The sequence below is a fragment of the Rattus norvegicus genome, chromosome 2 (genome assembly GCF_021556685.1).
Source record: "Rattus norvegicus strain SHRSP/BbbUtx chromosome 2, alternate assembly SHRSP_T2T, whole genome shotgun sequence".
NCBI classification, from domain to species: Eukaryota; Metazoa; Chordata; class Mammalia; order Rodentia; family Muridae; genus Rattus; species Rattus norvegicus.
In genome coordinates this window covers 54,880,583-54,894,438 of record NC_141535.1, presented here as the reverse complement: position 1 = coordinate 54,894,438, position 13,856 = coordinate 54,880,583, and the positions used below count along the sequence as shown (strand labels likewise).

At 39.6% G+C, this 13,856-nt stretch overlaps 1 protein-coding gene across 2 annotated transcripts in view; it reads left to right on the top strand.

Annotated features, from left to right (window-relative positions):
• The window catches only part of Fbxo4 (F-box protein 4), a 19,402-nt gene extending 5,546 nt beyond the window's left edge, over window positions 1–13,856 (top strand). The window contains 7 exon segments of one of the 2 annotated variants that reach the window (NM_001107672.1): window positions 888–1,538; window positions 2,491–2,726; window positions 4,511–4,731; window positions 8,273–8,348; window positions 8,463–8,638; window positions 11,016–11,191; window positions 13,410–13,856. In NM_001107672.1, the coding sequence (NP_001101142.1) occupies window positions 1,218–1,538; window positions 2,491–2,726; window positions 4,511–4,731; window positions 8,273–8,348; window positions 8,463–8,638; window positions 11,016–11,191; window positions 13,410–13,499 (1,296 nt within the window). In that variant the 5' untranslated portion in view covers window positions 888–1,217 and the 3' untranslated portion in view covers window positions 13,500–13,856. 2 annotated transcript variants of the gene reach the window in all.

Below are 13,856 nucleotides of genomic sequence, written 5' to 3'. Positions count from 1 at the left end.
TAATTTAACACGAGACTATTAAATTGGAAGTATTCTTGCGAAGAAGTCTAGCTGTGAAATGGATTTGGGGATTAGATTAAGTGAGGTAATCTACTTGAAAGAGACTTGACACCTGCAGGGAAACAGGTATTTGTGTCTTTCCTAAAGAAAGTATATCCGGTGCTATTAATATTTTGTTATATAGTCTGCCTCTGGTTTCTTAAATTTCTTTTAGATTATGATTAAAGTTAGTGGAATAGACATTACTTTTAAAAGATTAAAAATTCACTAATGGCTTTTAAGAATACCACATACTGTTTTTTTTTTTTTCTTTCTATCAGATTTTCTTCTGTCCTTTTATGATAGATCATTGAATAATTTTTTTAGTGTACTTACATTTTTTTGTAGTTGTTCTAAACTCACTATATTGGTAGAAAATATCTAATAATCGAGCTTAAGGAAGTAAATGTAAGCAAAATATGAATTACCATGGCCAGAGACTGGATTCAAGTTATCTTGTTAGCACACCAAGTTGTGGAAGCAGTTACGTGAACTATTATAGCCACAGGTAAAGGGGGCAGGTACTTGAGAGATGGCTCAGCAGTTAAGAGATGTACTGTTCTTTCAGAGGACCTGAGTAGGTGGTTCACAACAGTGTGAGTCCAGTTCCAGAGAATGTGATACCTGTGGCCTCTGCAGGATCTGTGTGCTCATGCACATACCTACATCATGTAGTTAAATAAAATCTTAAGCACTAGCAAAGGCCAGATGCTTGCAAAGCTTACAACAGGTTTCACCTAATATTCCTGATGAGGTCAGACCAAAACCAGGTTGAATTATTAAAAGGACTATTCCTTAGGCAGTTTTGGCTTTCCATCTACAATACATTCTCCACAGCACGATGTTCTAGTCAGCCAAGGTCAATGTCATTAATAACAGATGGGACTTTTTGGAGCACTTTAGTTCCACAGGCTCTTGATCGTCTCCATGTTTTTGCTAAACTCCAGTAAAGCGGTAGATTGCTGATTCCAAAACACAGAAGCACACATACAGCCTACTTAATACCTAACTCTTAAGGGGAAGCAAGTGTTAGAACCAAGATTACAGAAAAAGGGTTGGCTGTTCCACAAGCCCTAGCTCCCTGCTCCTTGTGGTGGTGCCTAGAGCCAGGGACCTAGAGGATATGTAGTCTGGGTTAACATCAGCGGTCATTCGGCCAAGGGTTTGTGCTAACCGGGATGAGTCATTCCGGGCCACCTCGGCCTGGAGCCGCGCCCAGCAGACCAGCCTGGCTCGTCCCAGCGGGGCGGGCGGAGACGGAGGCCGAGCGGCTGGGAAACCGGTGCGCCCGGCCGTGTCTCGCGGAGCCCGCAGCCATGGCTGGAAGCGAGCCCCGCGGAGCCGGCTCCCCGCCGCCCGCCAGCGACTGGGGCCGCCTGGAGGCTGCTATCCTGAGCGGCTGGAGGACCTTCTGGAATTCGGTGGGCAAGGAGCGGGCGACGCGGACGGCCTCCCGGAAGGAGGAGGCGGAGGAGACGAGCGCGCTGACGCGGCTGCCGGTGAGCCGAGGTCGCAGGCCGCGCACAGAGGCCGCCACAGCACCCGGGCCTGGGCCCGCAGGGCAGCCACTTCCGGGTGTGTGCTTGCCTGGAAGTGAAGGGGCCAGAATCGCTTAGATGGTGACTCTTGGTATCCCCTGACCAGCCAAGGTCGCTCCACAAATCACACTAATGACCAGCGAGATTATCCACAAGTTGTCAGTCGTCCAAATGGGATGTGTGGAAATCTGATGAAGGAAATGGGTTAGCTTGGAAAGCAATTCAGTGTCTTTGTTGTGCACATACTAATCTTCAGTCCCAGGTTCAATGAATTCCAGTTAGGGGGTCGCCCAGAGCAAGCATCTCTGATATATCCTAAGCCACAAAGCTGCCACGTAGTTGAAAATCAACGAAGTTACAAGAACCTCAAGTTAGGACAGGCTACAAAGAGAATGCATATTATTTAAAGCTTCAGAGAAAGATAAAATAGATTATACACTGTTGGTGACAATACTTTTATCTGTTGGTTTATTGGTACATTCCACTGACATTCATTCGTCTGTTCTCTGAAACTGATCAATACACTGTATAGAGAAATTCAAATGAGAGATTCACATGCTTTCATTTGATCTAGTGATAAAATCAGAAAAATATCCACTTGATACACGTTTATTTTGAAGAATAAATTATTAACTGGTACATCAACATACTCATGGGGAGAAATTAAAGGAACTGGCTATTCTGCTTGAAAAATAGAAAGTCAGAGCTTGAGTTTTCAACATTATAGGTGTGCTAGGAGTGAAAACGTTTAGTTTTGATTTTTCTCTAGATGGAGGGATAGTAAGATAGACTTAAGTATTGTAAAGAAGGAAGCATCCAGGTGACCTTTGGTATAACAATTATTAAATTACCACCAAATGGTTCCCCAGACAGATGACTCCTTTCTCTTGTGTGCTGCTTGCCTCTGTTTCAGATTGATGTGCAGCTGTATATCTTGTCATTTCTTTCACCCCATGACCTGTGCCAGTTGGGAAGTACAGATCACTATTGGAATGAAACTGTAAGAGACCCAATTCTCTGGAGATACTTTCTGTTTCGAGATCTCCCTTCTTGGTCTTCTGTTGATTGGAAGTCACTTCCGGATCTAGAGATATTAAAAAAGCCCATATCTGAGGTCACCGACAGCACATGTTTTGATTACATGGAGGTGTAAGTATCTATTTCTATGACTTAACACGAGACAGTAAGCTCTAAATGGCCCACATTAGTTCTGACCCCAATATTAACTTGGTCTTTAGGATTTGTCTGAATGTCCCCTTGATAAAATTAGGGGTTGAGCAAATTGACTTTTTTTCATAGAACCCTTGCAGCTTTAAACTTTTGTTATTTTCCTGTGATGACTACCAGTATTTGATTAATTATATGTGGTACAGTAGACAAGAAAAAAACTTTCTTAAACTTCTCATAATATGTATAGTATTTTCCATTTTGTTAAACTGTAAATGCATATTCATCATCAGAGAAGGAATGTCCCGAGACCAGAAAACAGTTCTTTTTGGTGAGGAAAAAGACTGTTTTTAAGACTCCATAAGATAAGTTTGTGTTTTTTTTTTTTTTTTAATTACCTGAAGGCCTCTAAGTTTCTTGAGTATCATGCACACGAGAAAAATACTTTTATTGAGCAAGTGCTGCATTTTGGGTTTTATGGGAGTCTGCTGTGTATATGTATGTGTATATGTCTACTCCTTGTGTATATATCCTTGTTCAACCTGAGGATTTTATCTTTGTGTTAAGTATGTAGAGGGCCAGAGAGGCTACATGGTTTGCATATGTTATGGTGTATAAAGGGTTGGTTAATAGTATCATGTTCCCTCAGAATATGTCAGTGTATATAGGTAAAACTTGCTTTACTGTGAACTCCACATATAAAGCATAATAAAATAAATTCAAAGAATCTCTGTCCTTTGGCTCTAAGAATTGCTTAGTGATTCAGTGGCTACATATAGGATTTTCTCCCACTGTTTTGTTACTCAGCCTCTCTGACCCAGATGCTAGCTATCCTGTCAGATACCAGGAGGTGACTGGGTCAAATGTATATGATCTTTTTAGATAATCTCAAAGTACACTGACATTTCTTTTTTTAAAATTACCCTAATTTATTATTTATTGTGTGTATTTGTGGGTAGGCACACATACCTTTTGGAGTCCAGTTTCTCCTCCCACCACATGGGTCCCTGGGATTGAACCTGAGTCATCAGGCTTGGCTACAAGCCCTGGTACCTACTGAGCCATCATGGTTTCTTTCACATGATTTTTATTTTGCTAATTTTCGGCGAGGTCTATTTGGGCCTCCTTGTGTATTTATTTAGTATTTTCAATCAGCTATTATGTGAAACCTATTAAAGGAGTATTTAAGAAACTCGATATTAGTGGCTTTAGTGATATTTTTAGATTTTTATTATGGGGGTTCTCAATCTTAACATTATGGAGGTTTTGGACCAGTTTTTAGTGTCCTGGGAGTTTTAGGATGGGTGGTGACATCTCTAGTTCTACTAAGTCACTTTTAGTATCGCAGCCTTCTCCTCCCCAGATGTGCACATAAAATTGTTCAGACATTGCCAAGTACTATAGGATAAATATAAAATCTTTCTTAGGAAGAGAACAGCTACTATTCTATATAATTAGTTTCAACTATCCAAACAAACATTAGAACACATGTTTCATGTAAGAAATTTAAGTAAAAGAAAGTAAATAACGTCTTCCTTAGGGAGGTTCTGCAGCCTTATGGTCACCCCACTCTAGCACCTAGTGTTTTCCCTTGGCTCTCTGCTACTTACATGTTATAACGGTGTTTATCCTATACTGTCTGGGAGGGCTGAATCTATAATCTTTATATTACCATGTATTACAGAGGACTCAATAAATGATATATTCTCAAATGAACAAGCTAAATGTTTTCTATTTTATTTTCTAATTGTGACAATTTTATGCAGTTATAAAATGTGCTGTCCATATACGAGAAGAGCCTTGAAAGCCAGCCGTCCTATGTATGGAGCGGTTACCTCTTTCTTACACTCACTGATCATTCAGAATGAACCCCGGTTTGCTATGTTTGGACCAGGTTTGGAAGAACTGAACACATCTTTGGTGTTGAGTTTGATGTCTTCTGAGGATCTTTGCCCAACTGCTGGTTTACCTCATAGACAGATTGACGGTAATTTTCATGTTAATATACAATACCTAGTAATGACAATACTTAGAGCTTGACATTAGTGTTAAAGAGATAGACATTTAAAAAATTAAACCTTGTAATAAAATATAGAAATTGGCGAATGGGCTCCTGGTCCTACTAAATGGGAAAAATTGGTATAAGAAGTACTTTTCTTCTTAATTTTCCAAGTTTTTAATTTTAGAATTTAATAATATGTTAAGAATAAATTTCAACAGACCATAGCATGTTTACCATAGGAGAAATATATCAAGAAAACCACTGAATATCAATTTGCGAAGTCCACAAAACAGCGTGTGAGGTGGGAATGTATCATTAACATGAGCAGTGACAGAATGTAAGATATGCTTTACTCATTGTATATATACAGAGATTTGGAACCAATCGGGGTCTTCCATAAAGGCCAATAGATCTAAGCGAGGACACAGGAAAGTATTTGGGTGATTAGAATATGATCAGTTAGTTTTCTTTTTTAATTAATTAATTTATTATATATTAGTACACTGTAGCTGTCTTCAGACACACCAGAAGAGGGCATCAGATCCCATTACAGATGGTTGAGAGCCACCATGTGGTTGCTAGGATTTGAACTCAGGACCTCTGGAAGAGCAGTCAATGCTCTTAACCACTGAGCCATCTCTCCAGCCCAATCAGTTTGTTTTGAATAGAAAGATAACAACCAAAGAAGGCTGCACATTGAAGATGATGCCTCCTAAGACTCTTTAGGCTTAGGAGATATATATACCCTTAAGACAACAAGAAAAAAAAGCACAACGTTCTGAATGTTTAGGACTCAGAAAAGGCACAACGTTCTGAATGTTTAAGACTTAGTTGAGTATCTCTAAATCTAGAAAGAATGGATTTTGGTGAGCAACGACATGTGGGGTACCTAATCAGACTTTCATTTTAGAGTGTTTATTCTGGCTCCTGAGTAAAAAACTGATTAGAAGGGGCTGAAGAAGCTGCTCTAATGTATGATAAAAGGGATCACTGGATGAAGCAAATAACTATTGGGGATGAAACTTGGCACAATTAATAAGGATAATGTAATAAGGATAGCTGCAGGCTTCTGCCTTGGGGTTAATGTTGAGTAGAAAGCCATTCACTCAGGTAAGGAATCACCAGTGGAGAATGACTTTTGTGGTTGTTGGTTTTGGTAGCAGGAGCTAGGGATGGAATTGCTGACTCTGAGGACTGCAGGTTATATAAACCAAGATGAGTGTTGTAACGCAACCCAATTTCATTAGGTTCCACAAGGACAAGGACCTTGTCAGTTTTATTTTGGTTTGTATATGTCATACCAGACATGTCATAGCTTCTACACTATGGTGGTTTGAGTGAGAATGGCCTCCATAGGGTCATATAGTCAAATACTTGACCCGAGTTGGTAGAACTATTTGGTAAGTATTAAGAGGTATGTCCTCGTTGGAAGAGGTTCGTCACTGAGGGAAGGCTTTGAGGTTTCAAACACTCACACACCATTCCTAGTTAGCTTTCTCTTCCTTGTGCTTGTAGCTCAGATAGAAGCTCCCAGCAAGTGCTACAGCCTGCCTGCCTGTTGCTGTGCACACGTCGTAATGGTCATGGACTCTCACCCTTTGGAACCATGAGCTGTCAGATTAAATCCTGTGTTTTATAAGTTGATTATGGTGTTTAGTCACAGCAATAGAAAAATAAGAAAAGTAACAACTATGGTGCACACACACACATTTAGTAAATGAATGACTGATTATGTGTTCAGATCTGAAGAATTAACAACTGAGAGTCATAAGCAGTTCTCACGGATTTGGAAGTTTAGGAGGGTAGAGAAGATAGTGATCTGCATGCTGAAGTCTACTGTGTGGAGAGAGATGATTGTGGATGACAGAGTTGAGGAAGGAGAGACTGAATGATGTGTTTTTCAGATGGAGCTCTTCCAGGGTGTTCTTGAGTAATGGTTTAGACAAGTCGTTGGGAATAGAGAGCCTACTCCTTCACCATGGGGTCTGAGGAAATAAAGCAATCTTGGTAAATAGGAGTCCTTGGCAAGAGAAGTATTACCTAAGGCAGGCCAGTTCCAGTCAAGGGCTTAGAGTAAGGCAATACTTCAGGAAAAGCCAGAACACATGAGGAAATCAGACAATTATGAAATGGCATTTACTTTCCCCTTAGAGACTTAAGTGAGTGCTTGAAAATGCCAGTCTACAAGATCAGGGAAGATCATGGGTTGCATAATAAATCGGGCTGAGGTTAAATGTGTTGAAAGGATAATTTCTGGAAATTGAGACTGATAAAAGTGAAGAGCAGAAATATTTGGTTTCTAGTTCCATGTGCTTTTTTGTGAAATATCACGGAGAAGTAGAGGAATGTGTGGCTCGGGATACTTATGGTGTTAGTGCCCACAAGTCCAGATCTATAAACATGTTGCTTAGAATGGTGACAGAGGGTGACACGACATGACATAGCTTATTTAGTCAGAAGTCAAGAATTAGGGGAAAGAAAAGCTGGAGCTGTCTCTAATGAGGTGAGCTTTGTTTGTACGTCTGAAGGCCAATGGCATTGTAGAGAAGAGAAATACTTAGACTTGTATCACTAAGCAATGAATCTGCTATTGCAAGAAAGTCTAGGTAAAACTAAAGGAATTGGAGGGCTGGTTAGAAGCGGTCACAGACGTCAGGTAGTTAATTTGTACTGAAAGGAGAACGGCAGTGGAGAGAAGCAAACAGAACAGAGAGGACATTTATATAGCAAGAACTAGAGCTATGGAATAAAGAGGGATTTTTTTTTCCCCAGAAGGCCAAAAAAGACATCAATCATTAATAAAACAACAAACTTGCAACAACAACAACAACAACAACAACAACAACAACAACACCAGATGTTAAGAAAGAAACAGCAATGGTGTTGAGTTGAGTCAGACACAAAAGAGTAAGAAGCCAATATTTAGCAATCTAGGTTTATCTCATAGTTCAAATAATCTTCACAGTTATCCCTAAAAATAGTTCATATTATTTCAGATTTGTGTCAAAACAGTCTCTCCCAAGTCAGTGACTACCATGGCAAGTTTAGGATTCTAACCCAAGTCACCCTACTTCCAAATTCCAGCATCTGCAGTTGTGACTCAATGTCTGACTTGTAACGACAGGCCACACGTTTATAAACAGTTTTCCTAGGGGAGGCGTGGGCTCTCGCTGACTGTATCCACAGAGTTTAAAACCAATGGAAGCATAAAATATGGGAAGGAATCAGTACTGGGCTAAACAGAACTAGTGGCCACACCCCAGCTGCTGCTGTGAAGTATGCCCAACACTTAGCTCTCCCTCCAGGTTCTTACTGCCTGTGAGTCAAAGTTACACACACCCCTCCCCCCGCCTTAAGTCACAAGCATTGCATCTCATTCCAAAGTTGCATATAACTTGCTGGGGTTTTTCCTCTGCCCGTTTTGATTTCACTGGAGGGTTTGTTTTTTTGTTTTGTTTTGTTTTGTTTTTTTTGTTTTTACTGTTTTTATTATGGGTTTGTTTGTATAACTGACTTTTGCATGCAGGTATTGGATCTGGAGTCAGTTTCCAGTTGAGCAATCAACACAAATTCAACATCCTGATACTGTACTCAACTACCAGGTAAGGCGAACCGTTTGCAAGGCTCCCTGCAACATCAGCACTGGAACACCTGAGTGGAATGGAATTTGTTTACTGTCTCAGTGTCGCCCATGTTTACACTTCTTCTCCTTGCAGAAAGGAAAGAGACAGAGCGAGGGAGGAGCACACAAGCACGGTTAACAAGATGTTCAGCCTACAGAGCGAGGGAGACGAGCAACAGGGGAGCCGCTACAGCGTTATCCCACAGATTCAGAAAGTGTGTGAGGTTGTAGATGGGTTTATCTACGTGGCAAATGCTGAAGCTCATAGACGTAAGCTTCCTTTTCTCTCCTACAAGGCGCTACAGCATCACAAAAACAGCAGTTAGAGGTTTACCACTGTGAGTTTCTGGCCGTTACCATCACTCGTGTTCTCAGCCCTTGCTGTATAGTAGGATCACGTGGGAGATTCCTAGACTGCCACATTGTCATCCCTGGATTTGCCCAGAATCCTGCACGTCTGGTTTCTATAAGCACCACAGGGTTCCGATATAAGCCAAAGCTCGATTCGCCATATTCTTTTGTTTAATTCTACATTTTAAAATTTACTGATGCTCTCTCTGCCTCTGATATATTCAAATGATTTGTGCAGGTAACTGACAATGTGTTGGTTCATTCTTACCCGTATAATAGAGAGATGCGGGGATAGGTGTTTAATTGAGTAGGTTAAAGTTAATCAAATCAGTGGGTTGATACTATTCTCCATATACTCTCAATAATTGTCACTGACAATGTTGTGTTGGAACGACATTGGTATATTTGGTATGTCTTTGAACCGTGAGACAGTGTTATAATTTCCTCCCAATCTTTTGTGTACAAGTTAGAGTATAAATATAGAATGAATTGTTTAATATGTATATACTGCTTCTATATAACACACATCATAAATATTATAGTTATTTAGTGTGTTGAATTAATTTACCACAAATTTATTTCTCTACCAGTCTGTTAAATCCTGGAGGAAATTATACTTAGAAATCCTGGATAAAATTATTCATATTATTCCATTATTCAATGGAAGACTTAATTGTTCAGCAAAAAGTTATTGAACCACCAATATTTGTATTCGTTGGTGGAGATATGGCTGAGAGCTAACACTGGCAGAGCTTACTTTTGTCTTCCAGATTGATCCTAACAGCTTCCTGTAAAATGGGGAGGAAAAGCAGGGGTTAGCATAATTCGTAACTGAGGTCTCAGGTTCAATCCTAAGCACGATCAAGGGGGAAAATCCACAGGATACAAAAATAATTTGTACCTATTTCCTGTATCTTGGCCATGCAGCCCTTCTGGATGTGCACTAAAAGGGTAGTGGAGGACAGGAGACCCCTTGGTCCTTCGTGGCTGAGGCAAGTGTTGATCGACTGCAACACAGGGGAGTAGAGTGCAGCCCTGCTTTCTATATCATTTTCTCAAATGAAGCCATAGCTTCCTGTCAACAGCCATAGGATGAGAAATTCCCCTGCCTTTTATTCTGGCAGAGGCTGCCTGCTACCTTAGACAATGGTAGAAGCCAAAGCTCTTTGCCTGAACACAGACGTCAGGACCCAGCTCACAGCAAGCACTCTGGACTGAAGGAAATCTTTGTTTTCTGGTTCCTTGTCTGATTGGTTGATGTCACAAATCAATACAGTTTCGAGAATATTCAGGTGTACTGATTGTTTAAAGTAACTGTAGCATGATAATTTGCTACTACACATTCTGCAACTGTCTGATAACCCTTTGATAGGAAGCACCTTTCTACCAGTACAGGGAAGAATTTAGGAGTCATGCTGGGACACCAAAAAAATGTTTTCACTATTTATGCCCTGGTGCTGGCATGTGAAACTGAGCTTGGCCCTCACTATGTCGCCTGGGCTGGCTTTGAACTGACGGCATTTGTTCTGCCTCAGTCTCCTGATTTCTGGGTATTACCAGGGTGATCCACCACACCTGACTGGAGAGACTTTGAATTCTCTGTGTTGACAGTAACTACCACAGTAGAGACCATATCCATCAATGATGACTCATTTGACTGGAATCAACATGTCAGTGACACAGCAGTCACAGGAGCTGGCTTCTGAGAGTCAGCCCTCTTCACTCCAGTCTCTAACTGTTTTTTTTTTTTTTATATATATATAAAACATCTAGCTTTAAATCTAAAAGTTCTGAGACAGAAAAAAACCGTGGTTTGTACTGGCAGTCTAAGTTTCTTGGGAGCTGGTGTAGGGAAATGGCTTGGGAATTTTGTTTCCCACAGAATGTCTGTGATCTGGACTCTCCAGTAAAAGGCAGACATAAAAGATTTGGATGAAAAAAAAAATAGGCCCAATCTTAGGCCCAGATGTAGGAAGTAAGACCCTTCAAAGAAAGAGTTATCAGATAGTTGCAGAATGTGTAAGAGAAAATTATCATGTCACGGTTACTTTAAACAATCGGTACACCTGAGTGTTATTCTGACTATTTCTTTATGACCTCATCTAAATTTATATCTTTGAAAGACTATTTCATAGAATTCTGTGGCAGAACAATATATAAATCCAAGTAATAAAGGCAGTTGTTGTACTTAAATCCTACTAAAAATTTTAATTCCTTTGTGTGCTATTTTAAATATAATTATTTTTAGAGCAATTTTGAGTAATGCAAATTATGTATTTTAATTTAAATTCCTTAGGTCATGAATGGCAAGATGAATTTTCTCGTATTATGGCCATGACAGATCCAGCTTTTGGATCTTCAGGAAGACCAATGCTGGTTTTATCTTGTATTTCTCAAGCAGATGTAAAAAGAATGCCTTGTTTTTATTTAGCTCATGAACTTCGTCTCAGTCTTCTGAACCACCCATGGATGGTAAGGTCTTAACTGCTCTGGCACCCAAGAACCCATTTTTAGTGTTCTTTCTATGATATGTCTTCATTCATATGTATGCATGTGTTTGTTTACAGGTATGTGTCTTGTGAGTTTTCTTTTACGATAACAAAATAGCTGAAACAGGAACCTAAAAAGAAGACAGGCATATCTGTCTCAGCTTTTAATGTTTTTATTTCTTGTTCAGTTGACTTTGATTTTGAGCCTGTGCAAAGGCTCATAGTATGAGCGCATGACAGAGAACCTCTGTCTTGGAACAAAAAGGAACAAGAAAGAGGAAGGGGCTGAGATCCCAGTAAGGCTTCAAGGAACATTCCAGATGATCCCCCACTAGTCACTACTTGTTAAAAGTGTTACCTCTAACTAATAGCACCTCAGGGTGGGGACCAAGCCTCTAACACTCAGAACTTTAGGGAAAACTACTTGGGAGGACAACATTCATCTTTGATGTGAACTACCATTTTAATGTAAAGTATAAGGGCTTGATTGATAGGTGCTAGTAAATTAGAATTGTCCATCTGTTCTCTACTCACCTCTCCTATTGTAGGAACATTAAGACAGTAACTGGGGTTGTTTTTAAGGATGCTACTGTCCGGGTTGTCTCAACATCAATGTTAGTTATGCTTTACGAATTGTAAAAACATAGGTTGTCTGGGCTGAGGAGGTAGCTCAGTGGTAAACTACCTACCTAGTATGCAGGAGCCCCAACCTGCAAATGGTCTCCAGCACCACTGCAAATGTACGCCTCACAATCTGCTGCTTTGAATTGTATTCGAATAATGAAGTGTTTTTCAAATGGAAACTGAAATGAAACTTCATAGATGAACTTTATAATAGTCTCTAATGGTCTATTATCTTTTAATTTGTATCTTCTTTTACCACCACCACCACCATATCATCATCATCATCATCATCATCATCATTTTATTTATTTATTTTGAGACAGAGTCTCACTATGTAACTCTGGCCATCCTTGTTTTTGCTATGTAGATCAGGCTGGCCTCAAACTCACAGAGATCCACCTGCCTCTACCTTCCGAGTGCTGGGATTAAAGATCTTTCTTTTTTTTAACCCTGACCCAGCTAAAAGTGTGTTGATATTGTTTAAAATTCAGAAAACCAACTGTTTATCTTTTATAATTTTAAAATCACTGTCCTGTATCTTGCTTATTTCTTTCTGTATCATAATTTGGTGTTTGATTTGTTCTGATTTCTCAAACCCACTGAAATACATCATTAGGATGTCTATTTGAAATGCTATTTATTTAATGGGGCCTGGACCTAACATATGCTCTTACCCCTGAAATCTTGTGTGTGTGTGTGTGTGTGTGTGTGTGTACGTTTTCAAATAAATATTTGTTGCTCTAACTTGCCTTTTTGTACTGTTTGCCATATATCATGTGTTTGATACTTTCCTTTTCTTTCTTTCTCTTCTTTCTTTCTCTTCTTTCCTTCTTTCTTTCTTTCTTCTTTCCTTCCCTTTCCTTTTCCTTCCTTCCTTCATTCCTTCTTTCCTTCTAATTTCTTCAGTGGCCCGTTGTTTATTTATTAGTATGTTGAATCTATGTATTTGTCCATTTCTAACTTTTTATTATTGTTGTTATTTCCAGTTTTATTCTGTTGTATCCATAAAATATACATTTTCTACTTCATTATTATTATTGCTGAAGATTTTCGTTATCTAACATATGGTCTATTCCAGAGAATGATCCAGTATTTGATGAAAAAAGTGTGTATTCTGCAGCTCTTAGCCAAATGTTTTTTAAATGTATTGCAGGTCCATTCAGCTTTGGCAGGTTTTGCAGTGTGTCGCATTTATCAGTTGGCTGGTTAGGTTGATTCAAAAGTGTTTTTAAAGTGGGTAAAGTGGGTGTTTTTGTTTTGTTTTGTTTTTTTGTTTTGTTTTTGTTTTTGTTTGGAGGGATTGTTTTCCTGGATATATAAGAAGCCTGTTTCTTCTGTTTCAGAGCTTAGTTTTAGGAATAAAACTAATACTGAATTAGTTAGAAGATCACTAACTAAGATTAGTGTAGGAGAAGATCACTTATTTACACGACTGTGTCAGGTGATAGTACTGGAAAAATGGACGCAGGTTTTATGTGAGTCGTTTTAACTCCCTTTAAAAGCATCATGGCTAGAGAAGTGTGACTTGTCACAATGTTCTGCTTTGAACTGACCGTGTTCCGATTACTTGCTTGCAGGTCCAGGATACAGAGGCTGAGACTCTGACTGGTTTCTTGAATGGCATTGAGTGGATTCTTGAAGAAGTAGAATCTAAGCATGCGAAATGAAGTTCCTTTGGGACCCTGGGAAGCCGCACGTCATGGTGTATGTGTTTCCGGTCCCTCCTGTTCCTGCCTCTCTGGAGGAGGGCTGTTTACTGGACAGCTACTACAGCTGGGCTTCTGACACTTTACCATGAATCAGCTGCAAGCTTCAATTTCCACAAAATGAACTCTCACATTTTTGATAATTTTATATTTTCTGTCTTTTTGAAAATATTAAATTCTGTAAAACCAAAGTTTGTGGTTCTTTCATTTCTCATGGTCTCTCTTTTGCTATCAAGGTGGCCCCACTAGGAAGCAGTAAGCCTGCTTAGCACACCATGGGATCTTTAGGATCTTTCAAGGACTCACTAACTGCTTATC